Source organism: Hemitrygon akajei, chromosome 11 (assembly GCF_048418815.1).
Source record: "Hemitrygon akajei chromosome 11, sHemAka1.3, whole genome shotgun sequence".
NCBI classification, from domain to species: domain Eukaryota; kingdom Metazoa; phylum Chordata; class Chondrichthyes; order Myliobatiformes; family Dasyatidae; genus Hemitrygon; species Hemitrygon akajei.
Genome location: NC_133134.1, coordinates 172206233 through 172230551, shown reverse-complemented (window position 1 = coordinate 172230551; position 24319 = coordinate 172206233). Strand labels below are relative to the sequence as shown.

Here is a 24319-nt window from a genome sequence, read left to right as displayed (position 1 = left end):
GTCTGTCAGGAGCTTGTACTTTCTCCTCAGGACCATGTGGGTTTCCGGGTGCTCCTGTTTCTTCCCACATTCCAAAGTCATACAGTAGGTGTTAGTGAGTTGTTTGCATGCTATGTTGTTGCTCAAAGCATAGTGATACTTGCAGGCTGCCCAGCATAATTCTCACTTATTTGATTTCACACAACAACACATTTCACTGAATTTTCTGACGTGCATGTGACAAATAAAGCTAATCTTTAAACAACCAGACCAACAACCGCTAATGAAATGGGACAGAAAGGGAGATAACATTCTGAAACTGGCAAAACATTCACAAATCCCATCTAAGAGTGTAGTCAAGCCAGCCAAACGAGCCAAAACTTTCACAGCTTCCCTCCAGCACAAACATAAATAAGATGCAGGCTTAGTCTCATTTATCTACTAAGCTCAGGTTCCAGTGACTCAGGTGAGACACAACACTATCTGTGTCTCCCCGTAGCTCCTGCTCTTTCTCAGGTGCTAACCTACCACGTTGCAAATATCATTCCAGATACACACAAAGACAGACAATCCCACATGATACCTTCAAAAATAATCTCCTTAACCAGATCACTTAGCAGACTGCCAGGATGGAAAACACACAAGAGGAATAAAAACATGATTCACATGCAGGGGGAAGGCTCACTATTCCTGAATCAGCAGCCACTCTATGAATCCCTCTCACCCACATACCATTTCCATTTTAGTTATTCCCACATTTAAAGCCTTGGAACAGTGCTAAAGACTAGCTTGAAGCACAGATGTAAATAGCACAAATGTCACAGCTGCAAGGAAGTTTCTATAGTAGAGTGTTTTGCTGGCAAGATCCCAAGAAACACTGTCCATCCTAAACTTCTCTTTCCCCTAAAATTCAGTGAGTTTTTGTGGCGAGTTGCCCAGTGCCTGCATAGCACCGGATCTCCCCAGACTGCAATAGTAGTAGGCAAGCATCCATCCCAGAGGATCATGGGTTTGCGCCTTTGGTGTAGCGTGTCCTCTTCAGGGCTCAAGCCCAGGCGGGAAGATTTAAAGAACCGGCTGTTGCCCATGCAGCGGGTTCCCTCTCTCCACGTCACTGATTTAGTCCAAGGGAAAGGCAAGCATCGATACAGGTTGGCACCAGTGTCATTGCAGAGGTTGCCTGAGTGAAGTTTTAAAGACTGCAGTAGATGTACAAGAAAGTAAACAGCATGGTGGAGCAAGCAAGATTACAGCAACTCAACAGCATCAACACAGAAACTCAAAACAATCTTTCGAATATCAGGGGTCCATTTGCTAACCAGAGCACACAAATTGCTATTCATTCTAAACAACAATGCTCTTTGTGATGACTCCAACTTTGCAGTGCAGAACTCTAAAGCAGCCAATTCCCTAACATACTCACCCAAAAGCATTTCTAAACTAATCGAACTTCAGCACATCCTCTCCCACAACACGTCAATTGCAACACCCATAGGGAACTTGTCAGTTTCATCATCTTGGCCTTGAATTTCCACTCCTTCTATTCCTCTTGTTCACACTCTGTGCTCCAATCAGAAGCTCCTGTATACCACCCTATCCTAGATTGCTGTGTCTTTAGCTGCCAAGCCCTTGAACTCTGAAACTGAAGCTGGCAGTGTAAATTGGTGTCATTCAAAGTTGTATCACCTTTGTACTGATGTACATCTTGCTATCAAAATCTGACCTGAGGTCTTCGGAAGGATTCGCTCTGGTTCAGTTGTATGAAAAGACCAGGTCTATTGCAGACATTTTCCGTTCTTTTCTGAATCTGTCTCCAGCTCAGGAGACTTTGACATCTTCTATAAACAAATTTAATCACCGTCACACAGTCTCTTTTGGGTGTGGGAGATCAAACGCTCAGTTTTGGTCTCCATGTGACAGAAAAGATGCCATTCAACTGGAAAGAGTACAGATGAGATTTACAAGAACGTTGCTGGGACTTGAGGGGCATAAGACATGGGAGCAGAATTAAGCAATTTGGCACATCGAGGCTGCTCCGCCATTCAATGATAGCTGGTCCTTTTTTCTCCTCCTCAGCCCCAATCCCCAGCCTTATCCTTGTGTCCAATCAAGAACCCATCATGCTCCGCCTTATATACACCCAACGACCTGGCCTCCAAAACTGTCTGTGGTAACAAATTCCACAAATTCACCACCGTCTGCCTAAAGAAATTTCTCTACATCTCTGTTTTAAATGGATGCTCCTCTATTCTGAGGCTGTGCCCTCTTGTTCTAGACTCCCCACCATGGGAAACACCCTTTCCACATCTACTCTGTCTAGGCCTCTCAACTTTTGAAAGGTGACAATGAGACCCCTCTCATCATTTTAAATTCCTGCGAGTGCAGACCTAGAGACATCAAACTTTCCTTTTATGATAACCCTTTTATTCCTGGAAACGTCCTTGTGAACCTCCTCTGGACCCTCTCCAAAGCCAGCATGTTTTCCAAGATGAGGAACCCAAAACTGTTCACAATACTCAAAGTGAGGTCTCACTAGTGTCTTATAAAGCCTCAACATCACTTCCCTGCTCTTGTATTATAGACCTCTTGAAATGAATACTAACATTGTGTTTGCCTTCCTCACCTCTGGGTCTACCTGCAAGTTAACCTTTAGTGTTTCACACACAAGGACCACCAACTCCCTTTGCATCTCAGATTTTTGGATTTTCTTTCCTTTTAGAAAATAGTCTGCACACTTATTTCTATTACCAAAGTGCATGACCATGCATTTTCCAATATCTTATTTCATTTCTCACTTTCTTGCCCATTCTCCTAATCTAAGTCCTTCTGCAGCCTACGTGTTTCCTCAACACCACCTGCCCCTCCACCCCATAGAAACATAGAAAACCTACAGCACAATACAGGCCCTTCGGCCCAGAAAGTTGTGCCGAACATGTCCCTACCTTAGAAATTACTAGGCTTACTTATAGCGCTCTATTTTACTAAGCTCCATGTACCTATCTAAAAGTCTCTTAAAAGATCCTATCGTATCCGCCTCCACCACCATTGCCGGCAGCCCATTCCACGCACTCACTACTGAGTAAAAAACTTACCCCTGACATCTCCTCTGTACTTACTCCCCAGCACCTTAAACCTGTGTCTTGTGTCAACCATTTCAGCCCTGAGAAAAAGCCTCTGACTATCCACACAATCAAGGCCTCTCATTATCTTATACACCTGTATCTGCATAGGTACATTGCAATGAGATAGGAATGTTATGGTAGGGTACAGGAACCATGGTGTACCAAAGGCTGTAATAAATCTAGTCAAGAAGCAAAGAAAAGCTTACAAAAGGTTCAGAGAGCTAGGTAACGTTAGAGATCTAGAAGATTATAAGGCTAATAGAAAGGAGCTCAAGAAGGAAATTAGGAGAGCCAGAAGGGGCCATGAGAAGGTCTTGGTGAGCAGGATTAAGGAAAACCCCAAGGCATTCTACAAGTATGTGAAGAGCAAGAGGATAAGACGTGAAAGAATAGGACCTATCAAGTGTGACAGTAGGAAGTGTGTATGGAACTGGAGGAAATAGCAGAGGTACTTAGTGAATACTTTACTTCAGTACTCACTATGGAAAAGGATCTTGGTGATTGTAGTGATGACTTGCAGCGGGCTGAAAAGCTTGAGAATGTAGATATTAAGAAAGAGGATGTGCTGGAGCTTTTGGAAAGCATCCAGTTGGATAAGTTGCCAGGACCGGATGAGACGTACCCCAGGCTACTGTGGGAGGCAAGGGAGGAGATTGCTGAGCCTCTGGTGATGATCTTTGCATCATCAATGGGGATGGGAGAGGTTCCAGAGGATTGGAGGGTTGAGAATGTTGTTCCTTTATTCAAGAAAGGGAGTAGAAATAGCCCAAGAAATTAGAGACCAGTGAGTCTTACCTCAGTGGTTGATAAGTTGATGGAGAAGATCCTGAGAGGCAGGATTTATGAACATTTGGAGAGGCAAAATATGATTAGGAGTAGTCAGCATGGCTTTGTCAAGGGCAAGTCATGCCTTACGGGCCAAACTGAATTTTTTGAGGATGTGACTAAACACATTGATGAAGGAAGAACATTAGATGTAGTGTATATGGATTTCAGCAAGGCATTTGATAAGGTATCCCAAGCAAGGCTTATTGAGAAAGTAAAGAGGCATGGGATCAAGGGACATTGCTTTGAGGATCGAGAACTGGCTTGCCCACAGAAGGCAAAGAGTGGTTGTAGACTGGTCATATTCTGCATGGAGGTCGGTCACCAGTGGGGTGCCTCAGGGATCTGTTCTGGGACCCTTACTCTTCTTGATTTTTATAAATAAGCTGGATGAGGAAGTGGAGGGATGGGTTAGTAAGTTTGCTGATGACACAAAGGTTGGGGGTGTTATGGATAGTGTGGGGGGCTGTCAGAGGTTACAGCGAGACATTGATTGGATGCAGAACTGGGCTGAGAAGTGGCAGGTGGAGTTCAACCCAGATATGTGTGAAGGGGTTCATTTTGGTAGGTCAAATATGATGGCAGAATATAGTATTAATGGTAAGACCCTTGGCAGTGTGGAGGATCAGAGGGATCTTGGGGTCCAAGTCCACAGGATGCTCAAAGCAGCTGTGCAGGTTGACTCTGCGGTTAAGAAGGCATACGGTCATTTGGCCTTCATCAATCGTGGAATGGAATTTAGGAGCCGGGAGGTAATGCTGCAGCTATATAGGACTCTGGTCAGACCCCACTTGGAGTACTGTGCTCAGTTCTGGTCGGCTCACTACAGGAAGGATGTGGAAACCATAGAAAGGGTGCAGAGGAGATTTACAAGGATGTTGCCTGGATTGGGGAGCATGCCTTATGAGAATAGGTTGAGTGAACTCGGCCTTTTCTCCTTCGAGCAATGGAGGGTGACCTGATAGAGTTGTATAAGATGATGAGAGGGATTGATCGTGTGGATAGTATTTCTCAGAGCTGAAATGACTAGCATGAGAGGGCACAGTTTTAAGATGCTTGGAGATATCAGGGTAAGTTTTTTTATGCAGTGAGCTGTGAGTACCTGGAATGGGCTGCTGGTGATGGTGGTGGAGCTGGATATGATAGGGTCTTTTAAGAGACTCCTGGACAGGTATATGGAGCTCAGAAAAACAGAGGGCAATGGGTAACTCCAGTAATTTCTAAGGTAGGGCAATATTCAGCACAACTTTGTGGGCCGAAAGGCCTGTATTGTGCTGTAGGTTTTTTATGTTTCTATTCCATCATCTAAACTGATCACATTCAGCATAAAAAGGAGTGGTCCAGACACCAACACCTGCGGAATACCCTTACTCACTGACAACCAACCAGAAAAGGTCCTTTAATTCCCACTCTCTGCCTTCTACCTATCAACCAATTCTCTAACCATGCCAGTAACATTCCTGTAATAATGATTCTTTTAGTTACTGTCTGTAGATTTTTAAAAGCTTGTCAAAGGTCTTGTGATATTCTGAATATACAATATCCGCTGCATCCCCCTTATTTATCCTACTTGTAATTTCCTCAACGAATTCCAGCAAGTTCATATGGCAAGATTTTCTCTTAAGGAAACCATGCTGACTCTACTATCTTGCCCTGCGTCACCAAGTGCTCGATAACCTCTTATGTGTCTTTCAGCTTTTTGAGCATCTTCTCCCTTGTAATGGTAGCTGCACTCACTTCTCTTCCTTCACACCATTCAACATATGGCACACTGCTTGTGTCTTTCACAGTGAAGATTGATGGAAATTCATCTGTCATCTCCTTGTCTCCCCTTATTATTTCTCCAGCCTCATTTTCTCATGGTCCAAAATCCACTCTCATCTCTCTAATTTTTTTTACATATGAAAAAGCTTTTACTATTAACTTTGATACTGTTTCCAGGTTTGCTTTCATATTTTCCCTCCTAATGATTCTTTTAGTTACTGTCTGTAGATTTTTAAAAGCTTCCCAATTCTCTATCTTCCCACTAATTTTTGCTTTGTTGTATGCCCTCTCTTTTACTTTGACTTACCCTGTCAGCCACAGTTGTAGTATTTTGTCACTGAACATAGAATAGTACAGCACATTACAGGCCCTTCAACCCACAATGTTGTGCCGACCCTCAAACCCTGCCTCCCATATAACCCCCCACCTTAAATTCCTCCATATACCTGTCTAATAGTCTCTTAAACTTCACTAGTGTATCTGCCTCCACCACTGACTCAGGCAGTGCATTCCATGCACCAACCACACCCTGAGTGAAAAACCTTCCTCTGATATCCCCCTTGAACTTCCCTCCCCTTACCTTAAAGCCATGTCCTCTTGTACTGAGCAGTGGTGCCCTGGGGAAGAGGCACTGGCTAGCCACTCTGTCTATTCCTCTTAATATCTTGTACACCTCTATCATGTCTCCTCTCATCCTCTTTCTCTCCAAAGAGTAAAGCCCTAGCTCCCTTAATCTCTGATCATAATCCATACTCTCTAAACCAGGCAGCATCCTGGTAAATCTCCTCTGTACCCTTTCCAATGCTTCCACATCCTTCTTATACTGAAGCGACCAGAACTGGACACAGTACTCCAAGTGTGGCCTAACTAGAGTTTTATAGAACTGCGTCATTACATTGTGTCTCTTAAACTCTATCCCTCGACTTATGAAAGCTAACACCCCATAAGCTTTCTTAACTACCCTATCTACCTGTGAGGCAACTTTCAGGGATCTGAGGACATGTACCCCCAGATCCCTCTGCTCCTCCACACTACCAAGTTTCCTGCCATTTACTTTGTACTCTGCCTTGAAGTTTGTCCTTCCAAAGTGTACCACCTCACACTTCTCCGGTTTGAACTCCATCTGCCACTTCTCAGCCCACTTCTGCATCCTATCAATGTCTCTCTGCAATCTTCGACAATCCTCTACACTATCTATAACACCACCAACCTTTGTGTCGTCTGCAAACTTACCAACCCACCCTTCTACCCCCACATCCAGATCGTTAATAACAATCACAAAAAGTAGAGGTCCCATCACAGATCCTTGTGGGACACCACTAGTCACAACCCTCCAATCTGAATGTACTCCCTCCACCATGACCCTCTGCCTTCTGCAGGCAAGCCAATTCTGAATCCACCTTGCCAAACTTCCCTGGATCCCATGCCTTCTGACTTTCTGAATAAGCCTATCATGTGGAACCTTGTCAAATGCCTTACTAAAATCCATGTAGATCACATCCACTGCACTACCCTCATCTATATGCCTGGTCACCTCCTCAAAGAACTCTATCAAGCTTGTTAGGCACGATCTGCCCTTCACAAAGCCATGCTGACTGTCCCTGATCAGACCATGATTCTCTAAATGCCCATAGATCCTATCTCTAAGAATGTTTTCCAACAGCTTTCCCACCACAGACGCAAGGCTCACTGGTCTATAATTACCCAGACTATCCCTACTACCTTTTTTGGACAAGGGGACAACATTCGCCTCCCTCCAATCCTCCGGTACCATTCCCGTAGACAATGAGGACATAAAGATCCTAGCCAGAGGTTCAGAAATCACTTCACTCGCCTCGTGGAGCAGCCTGGGGAATATCCCGTCAGGCCCCGGGGACTTATCTGTCCTAATGTATTTTAACAACTCCAATACCTCCTCTCCCTTAATATCAACATGCTCCAGAACATCAACTTCACTCATATTGTCCTCACCGTCATCAAGTTCCCTCTCAGTAGTGAATACCGAAGAGAAATATTCATTGAGGACCTTGCTCACTTCCATAGCCTCCAGGAATATCTTCCCACCTTCATCTCTAATCGGTCCTACCTTCACTCCTGTCATCCTTTTGTTTGTCACATAATTGAAGAATGCCTTGGGGTTTTCCTTTACCCTACTCGCCAAGGCCTTCTCATGCCCCCTTCTTGCTCTTCTCAGCCCCTTCTTAAGCTCCTTTCTTGCTACCCTATATTCCTCAATAGACCCATCCGATCCTTGCTTCCTAAACCTCATGTATGCTGCTTTCTTCCACCTGACTAGATTTTCCACTTCACTTGTCACCCATGGTTCCTTCACCCTACCATCCTTTATCTTCCTCACCGGTACAAATTTATCCCTAACATCCTGCAAGAGATCCTTAAACATCAATCACATGTCCATGGTACATTTCCCTGCAAAAACATCATCCCAATTCACACCCGCAAGTTCTAGCCTTATAGCCTCATAATTTGCCCTTCCCCAATTAAAAATTTTCCTGTCCTCTCTGACTCTATCCTTTTCCATGATAATGCTAAAGGTCAAGGAGCGGTGATCACTGTCCCCCAGATGCTCACCCACTGACAGATCTGTGACCTGACCCGGTTCGTTATCTAACACTAGATCTAGTATGGCATTACCCCTAGTCGGCCTCTCAACATACTGTGGCAGGAATCCATCCTAGACACACTTAACAAATTCTGCCCCATCTAAACCCTTGGAACTAATCAAGTGCCAATCAATATTAGGGAAGTTAAAGTCACCCATGATAACGACCCTGTTATTTTTGCACCTTTCCAAAATCTGCCTCCTAATCTGCTCCTCAGTATCTCTGCTGCTACTAGGGGGCCTATAGAATACCCCCAGTAGAGTAACTGCTCCCTTCCTGTTCCTGACTTCCACCCATACTGACTCAAAAGAGGATCCTGCTACATTACCCACCCTTTCTGTAGCTGTAATAGTATCCCTGACCAGTAATGCCACCCCCCTCCCCCCTCTCTATCCCTTTTAAAGCACTGAAATCCAGGAATATTGAGAATCCATTCCTGCCCTGGTGCCAGCCAAGTCTCTGTAATGGCCACTACATCATAATTCCATGTATGTATCCAAGCTCTCAGTTCATCACCTTTGTTCCTGATGCTTCTTGCATTGAAGGAGACACACTTTAGCCCTTCTACCTTACTACCTTTATACCCTTTATTCTGCTGCTCTTTCCGCAAAGCCTCTCTAAATGGCTTTACTCCATGCACTTCTTTCACTGCTCTATCACTCCGGGTCCCATCCCCCTTGCAATTTAGTTTAAACCCTCCCGAACCATGCTAGCCATTTAAGTATTTCTTTGTTTTTGGAATACATCTATCTTGCACCTTCCTCATTTTTTCCAGAAACTCAAGCGATTGCTGCTGTGCTGTCATCCCTGCCAGCATCTCCTTCCATTTACTTTGGCCAACTCCTCTCTCATACCACTGTAATTTCTTTTACTCCACTGAAATACTGTTATGTCAGACTTTACTTTCTCCCTGCTAAATTTCAAGTTGAACCCATCATATTGTGATCACTGGCTTCTAAGGGTTCCTTTACCATAAGCTCCCTAATTGCCCCCGGTTCATTACATAACACCCAATCCGGTAAAGATGATCCCCTAATGGGTTCCACGACAAATGCCATCTTGTAAGCATTCAACAACCTCACTCTCTTGAGATCCATTACCAACCTGATTTTCCCAACCAACCGGCAGGTTAAAATCTCCCATGACTATCATTACATTGCCCTTTTGACATGCCTTTTCTATTTCCTGTAGTAATCTGTAGTCCACATACCACCTACTGTTGGGAGTCCTGTATAACACTGTCATCAGTGTCCTTTTACCATTGCAGTTTCTTAACTCCACCCACAGGGCTGTATTTGCTACCCTTTTTGATTCTGCATCCCTAATACACTGATACTTACCCTGCTGGCTGCAATTTTGTCCTGTCATCTGCCTGCCCTTTCTGACAGTCTGACTGCACGCTGACTTTGTTTTTGTTACCATCCATCCTACCCTGAGTCCCTTCACTCCAGTTCCCATCCCCCTCCAACAAATTAGTTTAAACCCTCCCAACAGCCCTAACAAACCTGCCCGCAAGAATATTGGCTCCCCCTCAGGTTCAGGTGCAATCTGTCACTGTTACTTCTCCCAGAAGAGATCCCAATGATCCAAGAACCTGAAGCCCTACCCCCTGCACCAGCTTCTCAGCCACACATTTATCTGCCAAATCGTCCTGTTTCTACCCTCACTGGCACGAGGCGCAGGTAGCCTACTGCCCTGGAGGTCCTGCTTCTCAGCTTTCTGCTTAGCTCTTTAAATTCTCTCTTCAGGACCTCTTTGCTTTTCCTTCCTATGTAATTGGTACCAATACGTACCCAGAAATCTGGCTGTTCTCCCTCCCCTGTGGACGCGATCCAAGACATCCCTGACCCTGGCACCTGGGAGGCAACATATAACCATATAACAATTACAGCACGGAAACAGGCCATCTTGGCCCTTCTAGTCCGTGTCGAACGCTTACCCTCACCTAGGCCCACCGACCTGCACTCAGCTCATAAACTCTCCATTCCTTTCCTGTCCATATACCTATCCAATTTTTAAAAAAAAATGACAATATTGAACCCGCCTCTGTCACTTCTATTGGAAGCTCATTCCACACAGCCACCACTAACTGAGTAAAGAAGTTCCTTCGCATGTTACCCTTAAACTTTTGCCCCTTAACTCTCAACTCAGGTCTTCCTGTTTGAATCTCCCCTACTCTCAATTGAAAAAGCCTATCCACGTCAACTCTATCTATCTCCCTCATAATTTTAAATAGCTCTATCCAGTCCCCCCTCAACCTTCTACTCTTCAAAGAATAAAGACCTAACTTGTTCAACTTTTCTCTGTAACTTAGGTGCTGAAACCCGGGTAACATTCTAGTAAATCTCCTCTGTACTCTATTTTGTTGACACCTTTCCTATAATTCGGTGACCAGAACTGTACACAATACTCCAAATTTAGCCTCACCAATGCCTTGTACAATTTTAACATTACATCCCAACTCCTATACTCAAAGCTCTGATTTATAAAGGCGAGCATACCAAAAGCTTTCTTCACCACCCTATCCAGCACCTCACACTTATCAGCATACCATCTGGGTGTCCCGTTCATGTCCACAGAATCTCCTGTCTGTTCCTCTGTTGAATCCCCTATTACTACCTGTCCCCTCTTCTCTCCCTTTCCCTTCTGCACTACGGATCCATGTTCAGTGCCAGTAACCCGGTCTCTGTGGCATTCCTCTGGGAGGCCATCTCCCACAACAGTATCTAAAACAGTAAACTTATTATTGAAGGGAATGGCCACAGGATGTTCTGCGCTAACTGACTATTCACATTTCCATTTCTCCTGACAGTCACCCAGCTACTCACCTCCTGAAACTTAGGGATGACCACTTTCCTGTAACTCTGATTGATTACCTCCTCACTCTCCTGTCTGTATAAGCCAAAGGTCATCCAGCTGTTGCTCCTGATCCCAAACACGGTCTTCAAGGAACTACAGCCGGATACACCTCATGCAGATGTAGTTCCCTGGGAGACTCTGGGTTCACTAAAGGAATTTATTCAACAGAAATTGTAAAAATGAGGAATGGTCTTACAGGGGAGTATAGAAAGGACATTGCCAGGACTTGGGAACCTGTGCTACAGGGAAAGGTTGAACAGGTTAGAACTTTATTCCCTGGAGCATAGGAGAATGAGAGAAGATTTGATAAAAGAATGTCTGAACCAACAGGCTCAATCCCATCATCTGTCTTTTGGAGTCTTCCACTGGCCACAATGATAGCTCATCCAGTCCCAGGAGAGTTTCAAACACAGGATAGAAATTATACAACTACTAAATAAATAGCCACATAAAGACAACATGTTCAAAATTAGAGAGCAAAAAAATGAACAATTGTGACAATTGCCAATGGCCATTGTTGTCCAGGGGCAGGCGTGCTTTTCCTTGTTCCCCTTAGAACAACATCTGGTGAAATGTCAAGCGAGGTTCATCATTTGGTAAAAGTTTGAAATCAGAAATCAGAGTCCAAATGAGATATCTTCATCTTCTTCAAACACTTTACACATTTCCCAGGTCTGCAGTCAACTAGTGCTCTATGTGACTCATGCATCAGCATGCAGAACTCTAAAACACACTCTAACCAAACTGGCAAAACGCGGCTGCATAACAGTACATCACTGAGCAGACATTTACTTTTCGGGTTTGTCACATCAAGTAAGCCAAAAATAAAATAAAATAAAATGATTAGAAATCAAATAAAGACCTGATTGGTAGATGAAGAGAAACAGTACATTTAAGATAGATTGGAATAATTTGACTTACTAGTAGTGTTTTCCATTCAGGAGAACTATTCCATTATCATATTGTCATTTGGAACAGAACCACAACAATTAAAACCCCAGGTAATATCAGCAGAGCAATAGCAAGCTCCAGAACATGCAACAGTACAGCACAGAAACAGGCACTTTGGTCCACGAGGTCTGTTTGACCATTGCCAAATTAAACTAATCCCAATTGACAACATAATCTGTATCACTCAACTCCCTTTAAGTTCGTGTATATATCTCTTAAACATCTCTATCGTATCTGCTTCCAGCCCTAGTAGGGTGTTCCTGGGAGCACCACTGTCCTGTGTAAAAAAAAAACTTGTCCCACACACCTCCTTTAAACTTGTCCTCACCATAAGGTATGCCCCCTTGAATCTGACATTGAGACAGAGACTCTTGACTATCTATGCATCGTATCTTCTATCATGTCTCCTCTTAGTTTCTGGCGTTGCAGAGAAAACAGTCCAAGTTTGTCCAACATCTGCTAATACTCTCCAACCAGGCAGTGTCCCAGTAAAACTCCTCTGCACCCTCTCCAAAGTCTCCACACCCCTCCTGTAAAGGGCGACTAGAAATGCACACAATATACCACAAGGCCTGAACAGTTTTATAAAGCTGCAACACAATTTCCCGACTCTTATACTTAATGCACTATTTGATCAAGCTATCTGGCCATATGCTTATTTTCAATTACCCTTATCTACCCAAGTCACCCTCATGTATCATGTGGCCAAATACTGTGCCTCTAGAGGGCTCATCATCAGGGTTACCACTCACTGCCAGCAGCACATTCCTCTAATGCTCACAAGAGGGCAGCCTCCTCAACAATGTTTTTCATCTCCTGGTCCATTATGAAGTTGGTCACTGACATGAGTAGCAACTCAGGGCTGAATAACCCTCAACCAGAGAGTGCACATGACAAACATCCACAAACTTTGCTTTTAATTTTGTGAAAGGTATTTCCATTTATGTGGAATCTTCCACAATCACCAAAAAGTTATTAATGTAGAAATGTGGTCACTATTATAATGTAAGAAACAGGATAGAGAAAGAGATCTAAAACAGTAACTTTTTGAGTGACGGGAGGGATAAATATTGACCAACATACCAAAGTTAACTACACAACTCTTCCAAATAGTGGTCATGGCATCATTATGTCCATCTAAGAGGCAAGCAGGTTTAATGTTTCACTGAAAGTCAAGCTTCTCTAACTAGAATCTCAGGAATACATCTTAAAAATAACCAAAGCAAGATCTTTTGTGGTTAGTTTAACCATAGTACAGCAAAATCAATTCACAATCTACACATTTTATTTCCTGGAGATCTGATCTTTCCTAACAAACTGAGATGGACAATCTGGAAGGCATATAACACCATCTGCAAAGGTACCTGACAACAATCACAAAACCTTCACATCAGGCATTCAGCGATGACCATTTTCTAGAAAATGCAGCATCACTCTTCTGCTGTGATGGGAGGTGATGGGTGACATAACATGGAGAACAGGGACAGGGTGGGATCAGAACCCACATCTGGGGTGTCAGGACAGGGGCATTATCAGCTCTTTCTTGCAGAGATTCTGTATGTGTGTGCATGCATATGTAAGTAAAAGGATTGCCAGTACCAATCTTCCCTTGAAGGTTGGGGGTAGATGATTTGGTGATACATCTCCAGTGATTTTTGAGGGTGATTTGCAGCAGGTGGGCTGGAGTCCTTGCTGAGTTGGGCGCTGGCCCCTGCCACTGGCACTGCCACCCTAGTGTTCGCTCAATGGAAGAAAAGCTGGATTACGGCCATCTGTGGCTGCACTAGATGATCAGACTGTTCTTGCCAACAACATCCTATGCACCATCAATCTACAGGACATGACTCTCAGAATTAGGCCTCATTATATGTTTTTTGCATGACTGTATGTTTACTGCTATCTTATATGTGCCTTGTACTGTGAATGACTGTGTTTTGCAGCATGGCCCCAGAGGAACACTGTTTTGTTTGGCTGTATTCATGGATATTCATGTATAGTTGAATGACGATACTTTAGCAATTGCCATAGAGTTCTCAGTTCACCTAGAAATCAGCAAGTGTGGTGGTGGTGGTGGTGGGTGGGGGTGAGGGGTTAAACATTTGAAAGGAATCAGCAGATCAAGCAACATCTATGGTGGGGACAAAATAACAGTCGATGTTTCAGGATGAGACTCTTTACCAAGGCTGATTGGGTGGACAGACGGGGGAAGTGGGGTTGAATAAAGGAGGAAACAGAGGCTGGTAGATGATAGGTGGAACCCAATGATTGAGGGATATGGAGCCTGACGGGGAAGATGAGGGCAGCTGCACTCTGTCCATACAAACTTTCAGAGTTTCCAGATACACGTCATTTCAAGTCCCCTCTGCTTCCTCATAGACCTGTCTGTCCTCAGCCTTCTTGACAGCCATAGCGAGGCCAACCACAAACCAGAAGAACAACATCTCACATTCTACTTGTCTACAAACATGTGGTATGAACACAATTTCAACAGACAACAGATGCAGGAATAGGCCCTTCGGCCCTTCGAGCCAGCACTGCCATTCACTGTGATCATGGCTGATCATCCACAATCAGTACCCCGTTCCTGCCTTCTCCCCATATCCCTTGACTCCACTATTTTTAAGAGTTCTATCTAACTCTTTCTGAAAGCATCCAGAGAATTGGCCTCCACTGCCTTCTGAGGCAGAGCATTCCACAGATCCACAACTCTCTGGGTGAAAAAGTTTTTCCTCAACTCCAATCTAAATGGCCTACCCCTTATTCTTAAACTGTGGCCTCTGGTTCTGGACTCCCCCAACATCGGGAACATGTTTCCTGCCTCTAGAATGTCGAATCCCTTAATAATTTTAAATATTTCAATCAGATCCCCCATCGTCCTTCTAAATTCCAGTGTGTACAAGCCCAGTCACTCCAAACTTTCAATATATGACAGTGTCACCATCCTGGGAATTAACCTCATGAACCTACGCTGCACTCCTTCAATAGCAAAAATGTCCTTCCTCAAATTTGGAGACTAAAACTGCACATAATTTCCCACACCCATCAGTGATAAGAATCCTACGGCACAGCAATAGGGTCCATACTGACCAGGATTCCCATCTATGCGAATCCCATTTGCCTGCATTTAGTCCATATCCCTCTAAACTATGTGTTCCCAACCGCAGGCCCACAGACCCCTCAGTTAGTGGTAGGGGTTCATGGTATAAAAAGGTTGGGAATCCCTGCTCTAAACCCTTCCTATCCACAGACCTGGCCAAGTATCTTTTAAATGTTGCTATTGTACCTGCCTTTGACAGCTCATTCTATATAAACACCACCTACTGGGCAAAAATAAGTTACCTCTCAGGTTCTATTATATTTCTCCCCACTCACCTTAAACCTACACCTTCGAGCTTTTGATTCCTGACCCTTGAGAAAAAAGACTGTGAGCACTGACTGTATCCATGTCCACACTCACTTCTCTTCCTTTTGTTCACTCGTTACTTGCCCTCCGTCCTGGTTACCAAGAGTCATTACCCTCCTCCATCTTGTTCCATCGGTGCATCTTCCCCTTCATGTGATTCCACCTATCACCTCTGCCTCATCCCCCTTCCACTCTCAATTCTAAATACTGACCATCCTCCCCAATACTCCCATCTCTCTCTCTCTCTCTCTCAATTCTATATAAGACTATCCTCCCCAATATTCCGCTCTGCCTCATCCCCTCCTCCTCTCAATTCTATACACTGGCTACTCTCACCCAATACTCATCTCTGCCTCATCCCCTCCCCTCTCAATTCAATGTACAGACTATCCTCCTCCAATACTCCCGTCTCACGCCCCCCCTCTCAATTCTATGTACTATCCTCCCTCAATACTCCCCTCTGCCTCATGCCCCACTCTCAATTCTATATACCGACTACCCTCGCCCAATACTCACCTACCTCAACCCCTCCTCTCTCAATTCTATGTACTATCCTCCCTCAATACTCCCCTCTGCTTCATGTCCCCTCTCAATTCTATATACCGACTACCCTCGCCCAATACTCACCTACCTCAACCCCTCCTCTCTCAATTCTATGTACAATCCTCCCTCAATACTCCCTTCTGCTTCATGTCCCCTCTCAATTCTATATACCGACTACCCTCGCCCAATACTCCCGTGCTCACACCCTCCCCTCTCAATTCTATTTACTATCCTCCCCTAATACTCCCATCTCATTTCAATCCAATGACTGTCCTCCCCACTACTCCCGTTACAGCATCCCTCTCAATTCTATACATTGACTACACTCCCCTCTGCCTCAGCCCTCCTCCCCTCTCAATTCTATATACTAAATATTCTCCCAATACTTCTCTCTGCTTTATCCCCCTCCATTCTCAATTCTATATACGGACTACCCTCACCCAATAATCCTTTCTGCCTCAACATCCCTCTTAATACTACATATTGACGATCCTCCCGGAATACTCCTCTCTGCCTCAAAACCCACCCCTCTCAATTCTATATACTAGCTATTTCCCCCAATATTACTGTGTCTTCCCCCTCCACCTCAATTTTACATAATGGCCATCCATCCCCAATATTCTTATTCCTGATAAGATTCTCAGTCAAAACACACCAACCACCCCCTTTGTCTCCACAAAGTTACTTGGTCCACTGAGTTCTTTGGGAATTTGTGCTTGTGCTGCAGGTTCCAGAACTGGCAGTTTCTCACATGGAGAGACACCAGGGTTAATTCTCCCTGGGAATGGCTGCAGAGGCCTGCCTTACCTGAGCATCTGTCAGCTCCTCTGTAGCCAAAGGTGCCTTCTCTGCTGAATGCTCCTGTTCAGAATTCTCCACAGGAACACCATTTTTCCTTTTCCCTTTCTTCTTCTTTTCAGTTGGTGTTGGGCCTTGTTCTTTGCTGCAAGAAAGTACACTCCTTGAAAAACTTGTGGTCAACTGATATCAGTTCTACTTTCCACTCTCAAAGATGGAACAGAAGACAATTGAACTCAAAGCTGGGGGAATGTGAAAATCAAAGATATCATCAAGGCACGGAACCCGGGTGGACGTACCGTGCGGAGCGGACGGAGCCCGGGTGGACGTACCGTGCGGAGGGGATGGAGCCCGGGTGGACGTACCATGCGGAGGGGACGAAGCCCAGGTGGACGTACCGTGCGGAGGGGACGGAGCCCGGGTGGACGTACCGTGCGGAGGGGACGGAGCCCGGGTGGACGTACCCGATAGAGTGGACAAAACAAGGGTGGATGTACTGTGTAGAGTGGACAGAACTCAACAGTGTCAGTACTGATACTGTTTAGAGTGGACAGAGCTTGACAATGTCAATACTGATACCGTCAATCAGAGATGTTACCCACTTCAACAACCATAGAGGTGTTAGGATGCCTGAATTATTTGCAAAACCATCAACTTATTCTCTTATAAAAGTACTGGTATTTCAATGAATGACAGCTTTTAGTGTTAGAATAAAAAGTTATTCACAATCAGCAGCTTACAGAAAATACCAAATGAAGCCATCACCAGCAAACTCCAACCTAACTGTCTAATCTACAGAAAAAGTAATGCAGGTAGTATATTATATAAAAAGTAGAAGCTGATTCTTTTTTAGTTTACGGTTTACTAGCACTGTTAGCGTTTACAATTTAGCAGATCAGTGAGTCATTGGTAAATGGTTACCATACTGTAAACTGCTAGAGGTCTTTATGAAACAACACTTCTGGAGGAGAGTAGATCTACAGTCATAGATATAAGATAGTCACTAGTAATCCAATAGGAAATGACAGAAAACGTCTTCATCTACAGAGCAGTGATGACATGGAAGTTGCATCAAATGGAGTGGTTAAGGCAAATAGCACAGATATGTTTAAGAGGAATAGGAGACTGAAATGGACAGAAGGAGATGTTGGTAGCACGAGATGGATTGAGGTGTGAAGTGGTGATGTGGAGCAGAAACAATGACATGAACCACACAAGGAAATAGGAGCAGGAATCCTGGCCCCTCAGACTAGTTCTGCTGGTCAATATGACTCGAGCTGTTCTGTCCCAGCTGTCAACTCCTCACTTCTGCGCTATTCCCACGTAGATCTCATTGCAAGTGTAGTTTTGTTTTAGCTTCAGGATAGGAAAACACTTTCAACTTGTCTTGTTTCTATATACATTATATGGTTATATACATGTATACAATTAAATGACAATGAACTTGACTTGATCTTAGGAATTAGATCAGTAATTGCTACTGACTGTTTGCAAAGGAGCAACTGAGATGAATGGCTTCTTTCTGTACATAATTACATCACTTCAATACTTGGTCCTCAGGGCTTCCCAGAATGCTGGCACCAGAACATGTGGCAACGCTTGCAGGCTGCCCCCTCGAGTGTGTTGGTTGTTTACACAAGTGACACACTTCACTGTAGGTTTCAATGAATCTGTGGTAAATAAATCTGAATCTGATTATCCATGGGAAATACCCTTTAAGCAAAATGCCCAGGAAGATGAGGCAGTTGGAGAGACAATACACAATAAGGCAGAAAGCACTCCAAGTTTTAATTAAGTGCATCAAATTAACTGGTACGAGATGAAAAATAGGTGAACCTTAGTTGTAAAATGCGCAAAAACTGCTTCAACAGCCATAAAATAAGATTTATATCTCACCAGTGCACTGACCTGGCAAACACTGGTGAATATAGCAGGTTGTGGTCATTGTCATTAGTATCCTATAAATTTAAGCTAATGCCTTTAAAATGCATTGTATATCTGTCATAGATTTTTTTTTAAATTACAAGGATAGCGTTAATGATCGGAAGCTTTTAAAAATTTAGTAAATGCAGTATTTTCTGAGTGGTTTTGTTCTAAGTGCATTATTTACAGTGTCTTGCAAAAATATTCAGCCCCAAACCCTTTGTTCACATAAATGAGTCCTACAACCAGGGATTTTGATTAATTTAACTGAGAATTTTTATGGAAAATTGTGAAGTATGAAAAACTAAGATATCAAAAACAGAAATGTCAGCAGTTTAAAAGCATTCATTCCCCTTTGCTCAGTACTTAGTTGAACCACCTCTTGCAGCTATTACAGACAGTAATTTTGGTTTAGTCTCTATTAGCTTTGCACAAAGTGATGGAGCAAGATTTGCCCATTCCTCGTTGCAAAACTGCTCAAGCTGTGCCAGGTTAGCAAGCAGTGCTGTACAGCAATCTAGAGGTCTTTCCACTGATGTTCAATCACGCTAAGATCAGGACTCTGACTGCTCCAGTCAAGGACATCAATTTTCTTCATTTGAAGCTACTCCATGGTTGCTCTAGCAGGGTGCTTTGGATCGTTGTTCTGCTGAAAGATGAACTTCCTCCATAGTTTAAGTTTCCTGGCAGAGGCTGGCAGGTTTTTATTCAAGGTCTATCTGTATTTAACAGCATTCATCTTCCCATCAATCCTGACCAGATTTTCAGCCCCTGCTGCTGAAAAGTATCCCCATAGTATGATGCCACCTCCACTATAATTTACAGTGGGGATGGTGTAATCTTGCTTAAAATATTAAAGAAATGTGTCATCTTTAACTTTATGCCTTTTGGAAATCAGGTCATCTTTTACTCACTTAGCCATTCACAGTAACAGAAATTTTGACCAGGGTTCTCCAGACTTTTGCATGCCACTGTATATATGGCATCTTCTCTGTTGATTGTCAACTTGTCATGGTGGAGAAGCCTGTGTGGTCCTGAGATCCCGAGAGCGATGCCGTCTTGGCGGTAAGGTTGAGGGTGAGGTCCCTGACAAAGAACAATCGAACCAAGACCTCAACAGTGGAACAGACGGACGAAATTACTTCGAACTCAACGGCTCTGAAGGCGGATGAAGACTGCAACAAATCCATCAGCTCCAATCATCGTGGCTTCCATGCCATCGGAATCAGTTGTTTGATTTGTGAAGTATCGTGTGCTTCTTGGAGTGCAGTATCAAGTACACGTTAAACAAATACACACATAGGCGTCTTTGCTCTGTGGGCAACGAAATGAAGACCATCATCCTCAACCTTGAGGGACAGCCATGACGACGACGACGACATACATATAGCTAAGCTACCTAAGACTTTTGCAGAGTACTGTAGTAATTTTATGTATTGCATGGTACTGCTGCCCTCAAAAAATTCTGATATGGGTTTCTATTCTGAACTGAGGGGAAGCAGCAGGAAGCACCAGAGAAGCATTCTGTAATAATCAATAAACCAATTGTTTGGAATCAAATGACCTTGCCTGGTGTCTCAGAGCTGGACCCATTCCATACCTTCGCCCGACACAACTTCTTTGCCACCTGGCCCACACACCTCCCGCGGCACTCCACCCTTACCATTTCCAGCATCCTTTGCTCCCGCTAGATTTACAAATTTGCTCTCTGCTCCACGTTGACAAAATACAGTACTGTACAAATGTCTTAGGCACCCTCGCTATATAGATGTGCCAAAGACTTTACACAGTACTATACTGTTTAGTGTTGTGGCCAAAAAGTTCCACTTTAGTCTCATCCAAAAATAAGGTCTTCTTCCACAGCTTTACAGTATCTTCTAAGCGATGCTTTAGAAGTCTTTATGGGCAAGAATACGCTTATTTTGTGCAAGGCCTTAGAGATTGTGGAGCCATGAAGTTCATCTCCAATTGCAGCTCAGTAAGTGACTGTTGGCGTCACAGTAGCCTCTCTTACAAGTGCCATTCTTCTCCGCCAACTAAATTTAGAGGGGGTGACCTGACCTCAGCAGTGGTTTCATATCCTGACAGGATATTCCCCAGGACCTTGAGGGAAGTTTGTGTAGAGATAGCAGGAGCTCTGACGGAGATCTTTCAGATGTCATTAGAAACGGGGATTGTGCCGGAGGATTGGCGTATTGCTCATGTGGTTCCATTGTTTAAAAAGGGTTCTAGAAGTAAGCCTAGCAATTATAGACCTGTCAGTTTGACATCAGTGGTAGGTAAATTAATGGAAAGTATTCTTAGAGATAGTATTTATAATTATCTGGATAGACAGGATCTGATTAGGAGTAGCCAGCATAGATTTGTGCGTGGAAGGTCATGTTTGACAAACCTTATTGAATTTTTTGAAGAAGTTACGAGGAATGTTGATGAGGGTAAGGCAGTGGATGTAGTCTATATGGACTTCAGTAAGGCCTTTGACAAAGTTCCACATGGAAGGTTAGTTAAGAAGGTTCAGTCGTTAGGTATTAATGCTGGAGTAATAAAATGGATTCAACAGTGGCTAGATGGGAGATGCCAGAGAGTAGTGGTGGATAATTGTTTATCGGGATGGAGGCCGGTGACTAGCGGGGTGCCTCAGGGATCTGTTTTGGGCCCAATGATGTTTGTAATATACATAAATGATCTGGATGATGGGGTGGTAAATTGGATTAGTAAGTATGCCGATGATACTAAGGTAGGAGGTGTTGTGGATAATGAGGAGGGTTTTCAAAGCTTGCAGGGAGATTTATGCCGGTTAGAAGAATGGGCTGAACGTTGGCAGATGGAGTTTAATGCTGAGAAGTGTGAGGTTCTACATTTTGGCAGGAATAATCCAAATAGAACATACAGGGTAAATGGTAGGGCATTGAGGAATGCAGTGGAACAGAGAGATCTAGGAATAACAGTGCACAGTTCCCTGAAGGTGGAGTCTCATGTAGATAGGGTGGTGAAGAAGGCTTTTGGAACGCTGGCCTTTATAAATCAGAGCATTGAGTACAGAAGTTGGGATGTAATGTTAAAATTGTACAAGGCATTGCTAAGGCCAAATTTGGAATATTGTGTACAGTTCTGGTCACCGAATTATAGGAAAGATATCAATAAATTAGAGAGAGTGCAGAGACGATTTACTAGGATGTTACCTGGGTTTCAGCACTTAAGTTACAGAGAAAGGTTGAACAAGTTAGGTCTCTATTCATTGGAGCGTAGAAGGTTGAGGGGGGATTTGATCGAGGTATTTAAAATTTTGAGAGGGATAAATAGAGTTGACGTGAATAGGCTGTTTCCATTGAGAGTAGGGGAGATTCAAACGAGAGGACATGATTTGAGAGTTAGGGGGCAAAAGTTTAAGGGAAACATGAGGGGGTATTTCTTTACTCAGAGAGTGATAGCTGTGTGGAATGAGCTTCCTGTAGAAGTAGTAGAGGCCAGTTCAGTTGTGTCATTTAAGGTAAAATTGGATAGGTATATGGACAGGAAAGGAGTGGAGGGTTATAGGCTGAGTGCGGGTAGGTGGGACTAGGTGAGATTAAGAGTTCAGCACGGACTAGGAGGGCCGAGATGGCCTGTTTCCATGCTGTGATTGTTATATGGTTATATTTTTTCCACTTTTTCAAGAATGACTGCACTGAGCTCTAAGGTATATTCGGTGCCTTTGAGATGATCTTGTACCCTTCTCCAGATTTGCACTTCTCTAATATAATTTCCCTGACTTGTCTTGAATGTTCTTTTGTCTTAAGTTTGGTTTCATCTGTTGAAAATCTACCATACTGTTGGACCTTACAGACAGGAGATATTTATTCTTATAAATTCATTTTAAAAAAGTGATCCTCCAATTTTCCACATCAACAAATGGGGTGTGTTGGTAACACAGTATATTGCACCTGAAGAAAGTTACTGTAGCAATTACAAAGGGATGAATACTTTTTCAGCCACATAATTTTGGTTTTTAATTTTAGGTAAATGGTTGACAAGTTTTGGAATTTTTCTTTTGATTTGACATGATGCACTATGCTTCGTAAATTAGCTCAAAAAATCCTACGTCAGTATATTTTAAATGTACAAAATGAGACAGTAAAATGTGAAAATAGTTGTGGGGGCTGAATACTTCTACAAGGCACTGTATGTTCATACGAAGAATAGAGCAAACCTTTTATGTCCAGAAGTTGGAAGAATAAAAGGTGGACACAAAAAATATGCTAAAGAGCCTTGACAAGATAGATGCTGAGAAGCTGGTTCTCCCAGAGCTAATGGTCATCACCTCAAGACAAGGGGGTCAACTATTTAAGACCAAGAAGAATGTTTTCCATTAGGGGTCTGTGTCCTTAACATTGTAGAAGTAGTACCTTTGATGACTGGCAGCTGCATGCTACCTAGTAGGGTGGATGGGTATCACTGGTCCTCATCCATCTCCTAAATCTCTCATGTCTGCCTACAAGTGGCATACCCCACTACACTGCTTCAACAGGCAAGCTAAACAACGTGAGGAAGTGATGTTAACATGTTCGAGCCACCGAGTGGGAGGATATCAGCTGTGGTCTGCCTTGGAGAGGGATGGGTGCTACCAGGCTTCACCAGCCCAAGAAACACAAAAGCTCTGACCACCCATAGGCAGGTTGCAGGATCCAAAATGAACTGCTTTGAAAAAATAAACCCCAGGAGGCTACACATGCTCATTTGCAGAAGATACATATTCAGGACAGACACCGAGATTTTTGGATATAAAGGGAATCAAAGGATATGGGGATAATACAGTGAAGTCAAGCTGACACAGAATGTGAAAGGTAAATTGGCAAAAGGAAGGTTGACTACATATTCCTGTTCCTATTTGCTACAATAAGCAAACTGTGGAATGCCACCTTCATGAGATACAGATGATAAACTCACCAGAACACCCCACTCAATCCCCGAGAATCCCAAGAGCATTAGAATAGAACTTTGACCAGTGGCCAATCTGGAAGTTTTGTGAGGAGGGACTTCAATCAATTCCATTGCCCAAGGATAAAAGACAACAGCAGGTCGCTGCAGCAAGAAAAATAGTTTTGACCAGTGGGCAATCTGGACATCAGAAGTTTTCAGGCGAGGGGACTTCAATCAGGTTCACAGCCCAGCAATAAAACGCAGCAGCAGGTCACTACTGCGAAAGAGCTTTGACCAGTGACCTATTGGCTTTAGGATTGACTAGTAAGAGCAAATTAAAGAAAGACAAGGCAAGTGCAGCAGCCGTAATCTGAGTGGACATAGTCAGAGTGGTGATCCTGAGGCTTTAGCTCTTTGGGGCTTCCGTGAAGACAGGCTTCAGTCAAAGAAAGCAAAGGAAAGAAAAGCTCAAGTTTTTTCATTCTCTTCTTTATATCTACTCAGCTAGGACAGTAGAAATAACAGGCAGAATAATGGAATGCATCTTTTGTGGGATGTGGGAAGGCAGGGAGACCTCCAGTGTCCCTGACAACTACAACTGTGAGAAGGGCACCCAGCTGCAGCTTTAACAA

The 24319-nt window shown here is 43.6% G+C and overlaps 1 protein-coding gene across 7 annotated transcripts in view; it reads right to left on the bottom strand.

Moving 5' to 3' along the window:
* The window catches only part of chd6 (chromodomain helicase DNA binding protein 6), a 350247-nt gene that overhangs the window by 171651 nt on the left and 154277 nt on the right, over positions 1–24319 (bottom strand). For all 7 annotated transcript variants that reach the window (XM_073062265.1, XM_073062264.1, XM_073062266.1 and 4 more), the window contains one exon: positions 16875–17010. In XM_073062265.1, the coding sequence (XP_072918366.1) occupies positions 16875–17010 (136 nt within the window). The remainder of the gene's footprint in view (positions 1–16874; positions 17011–24319) is intronic.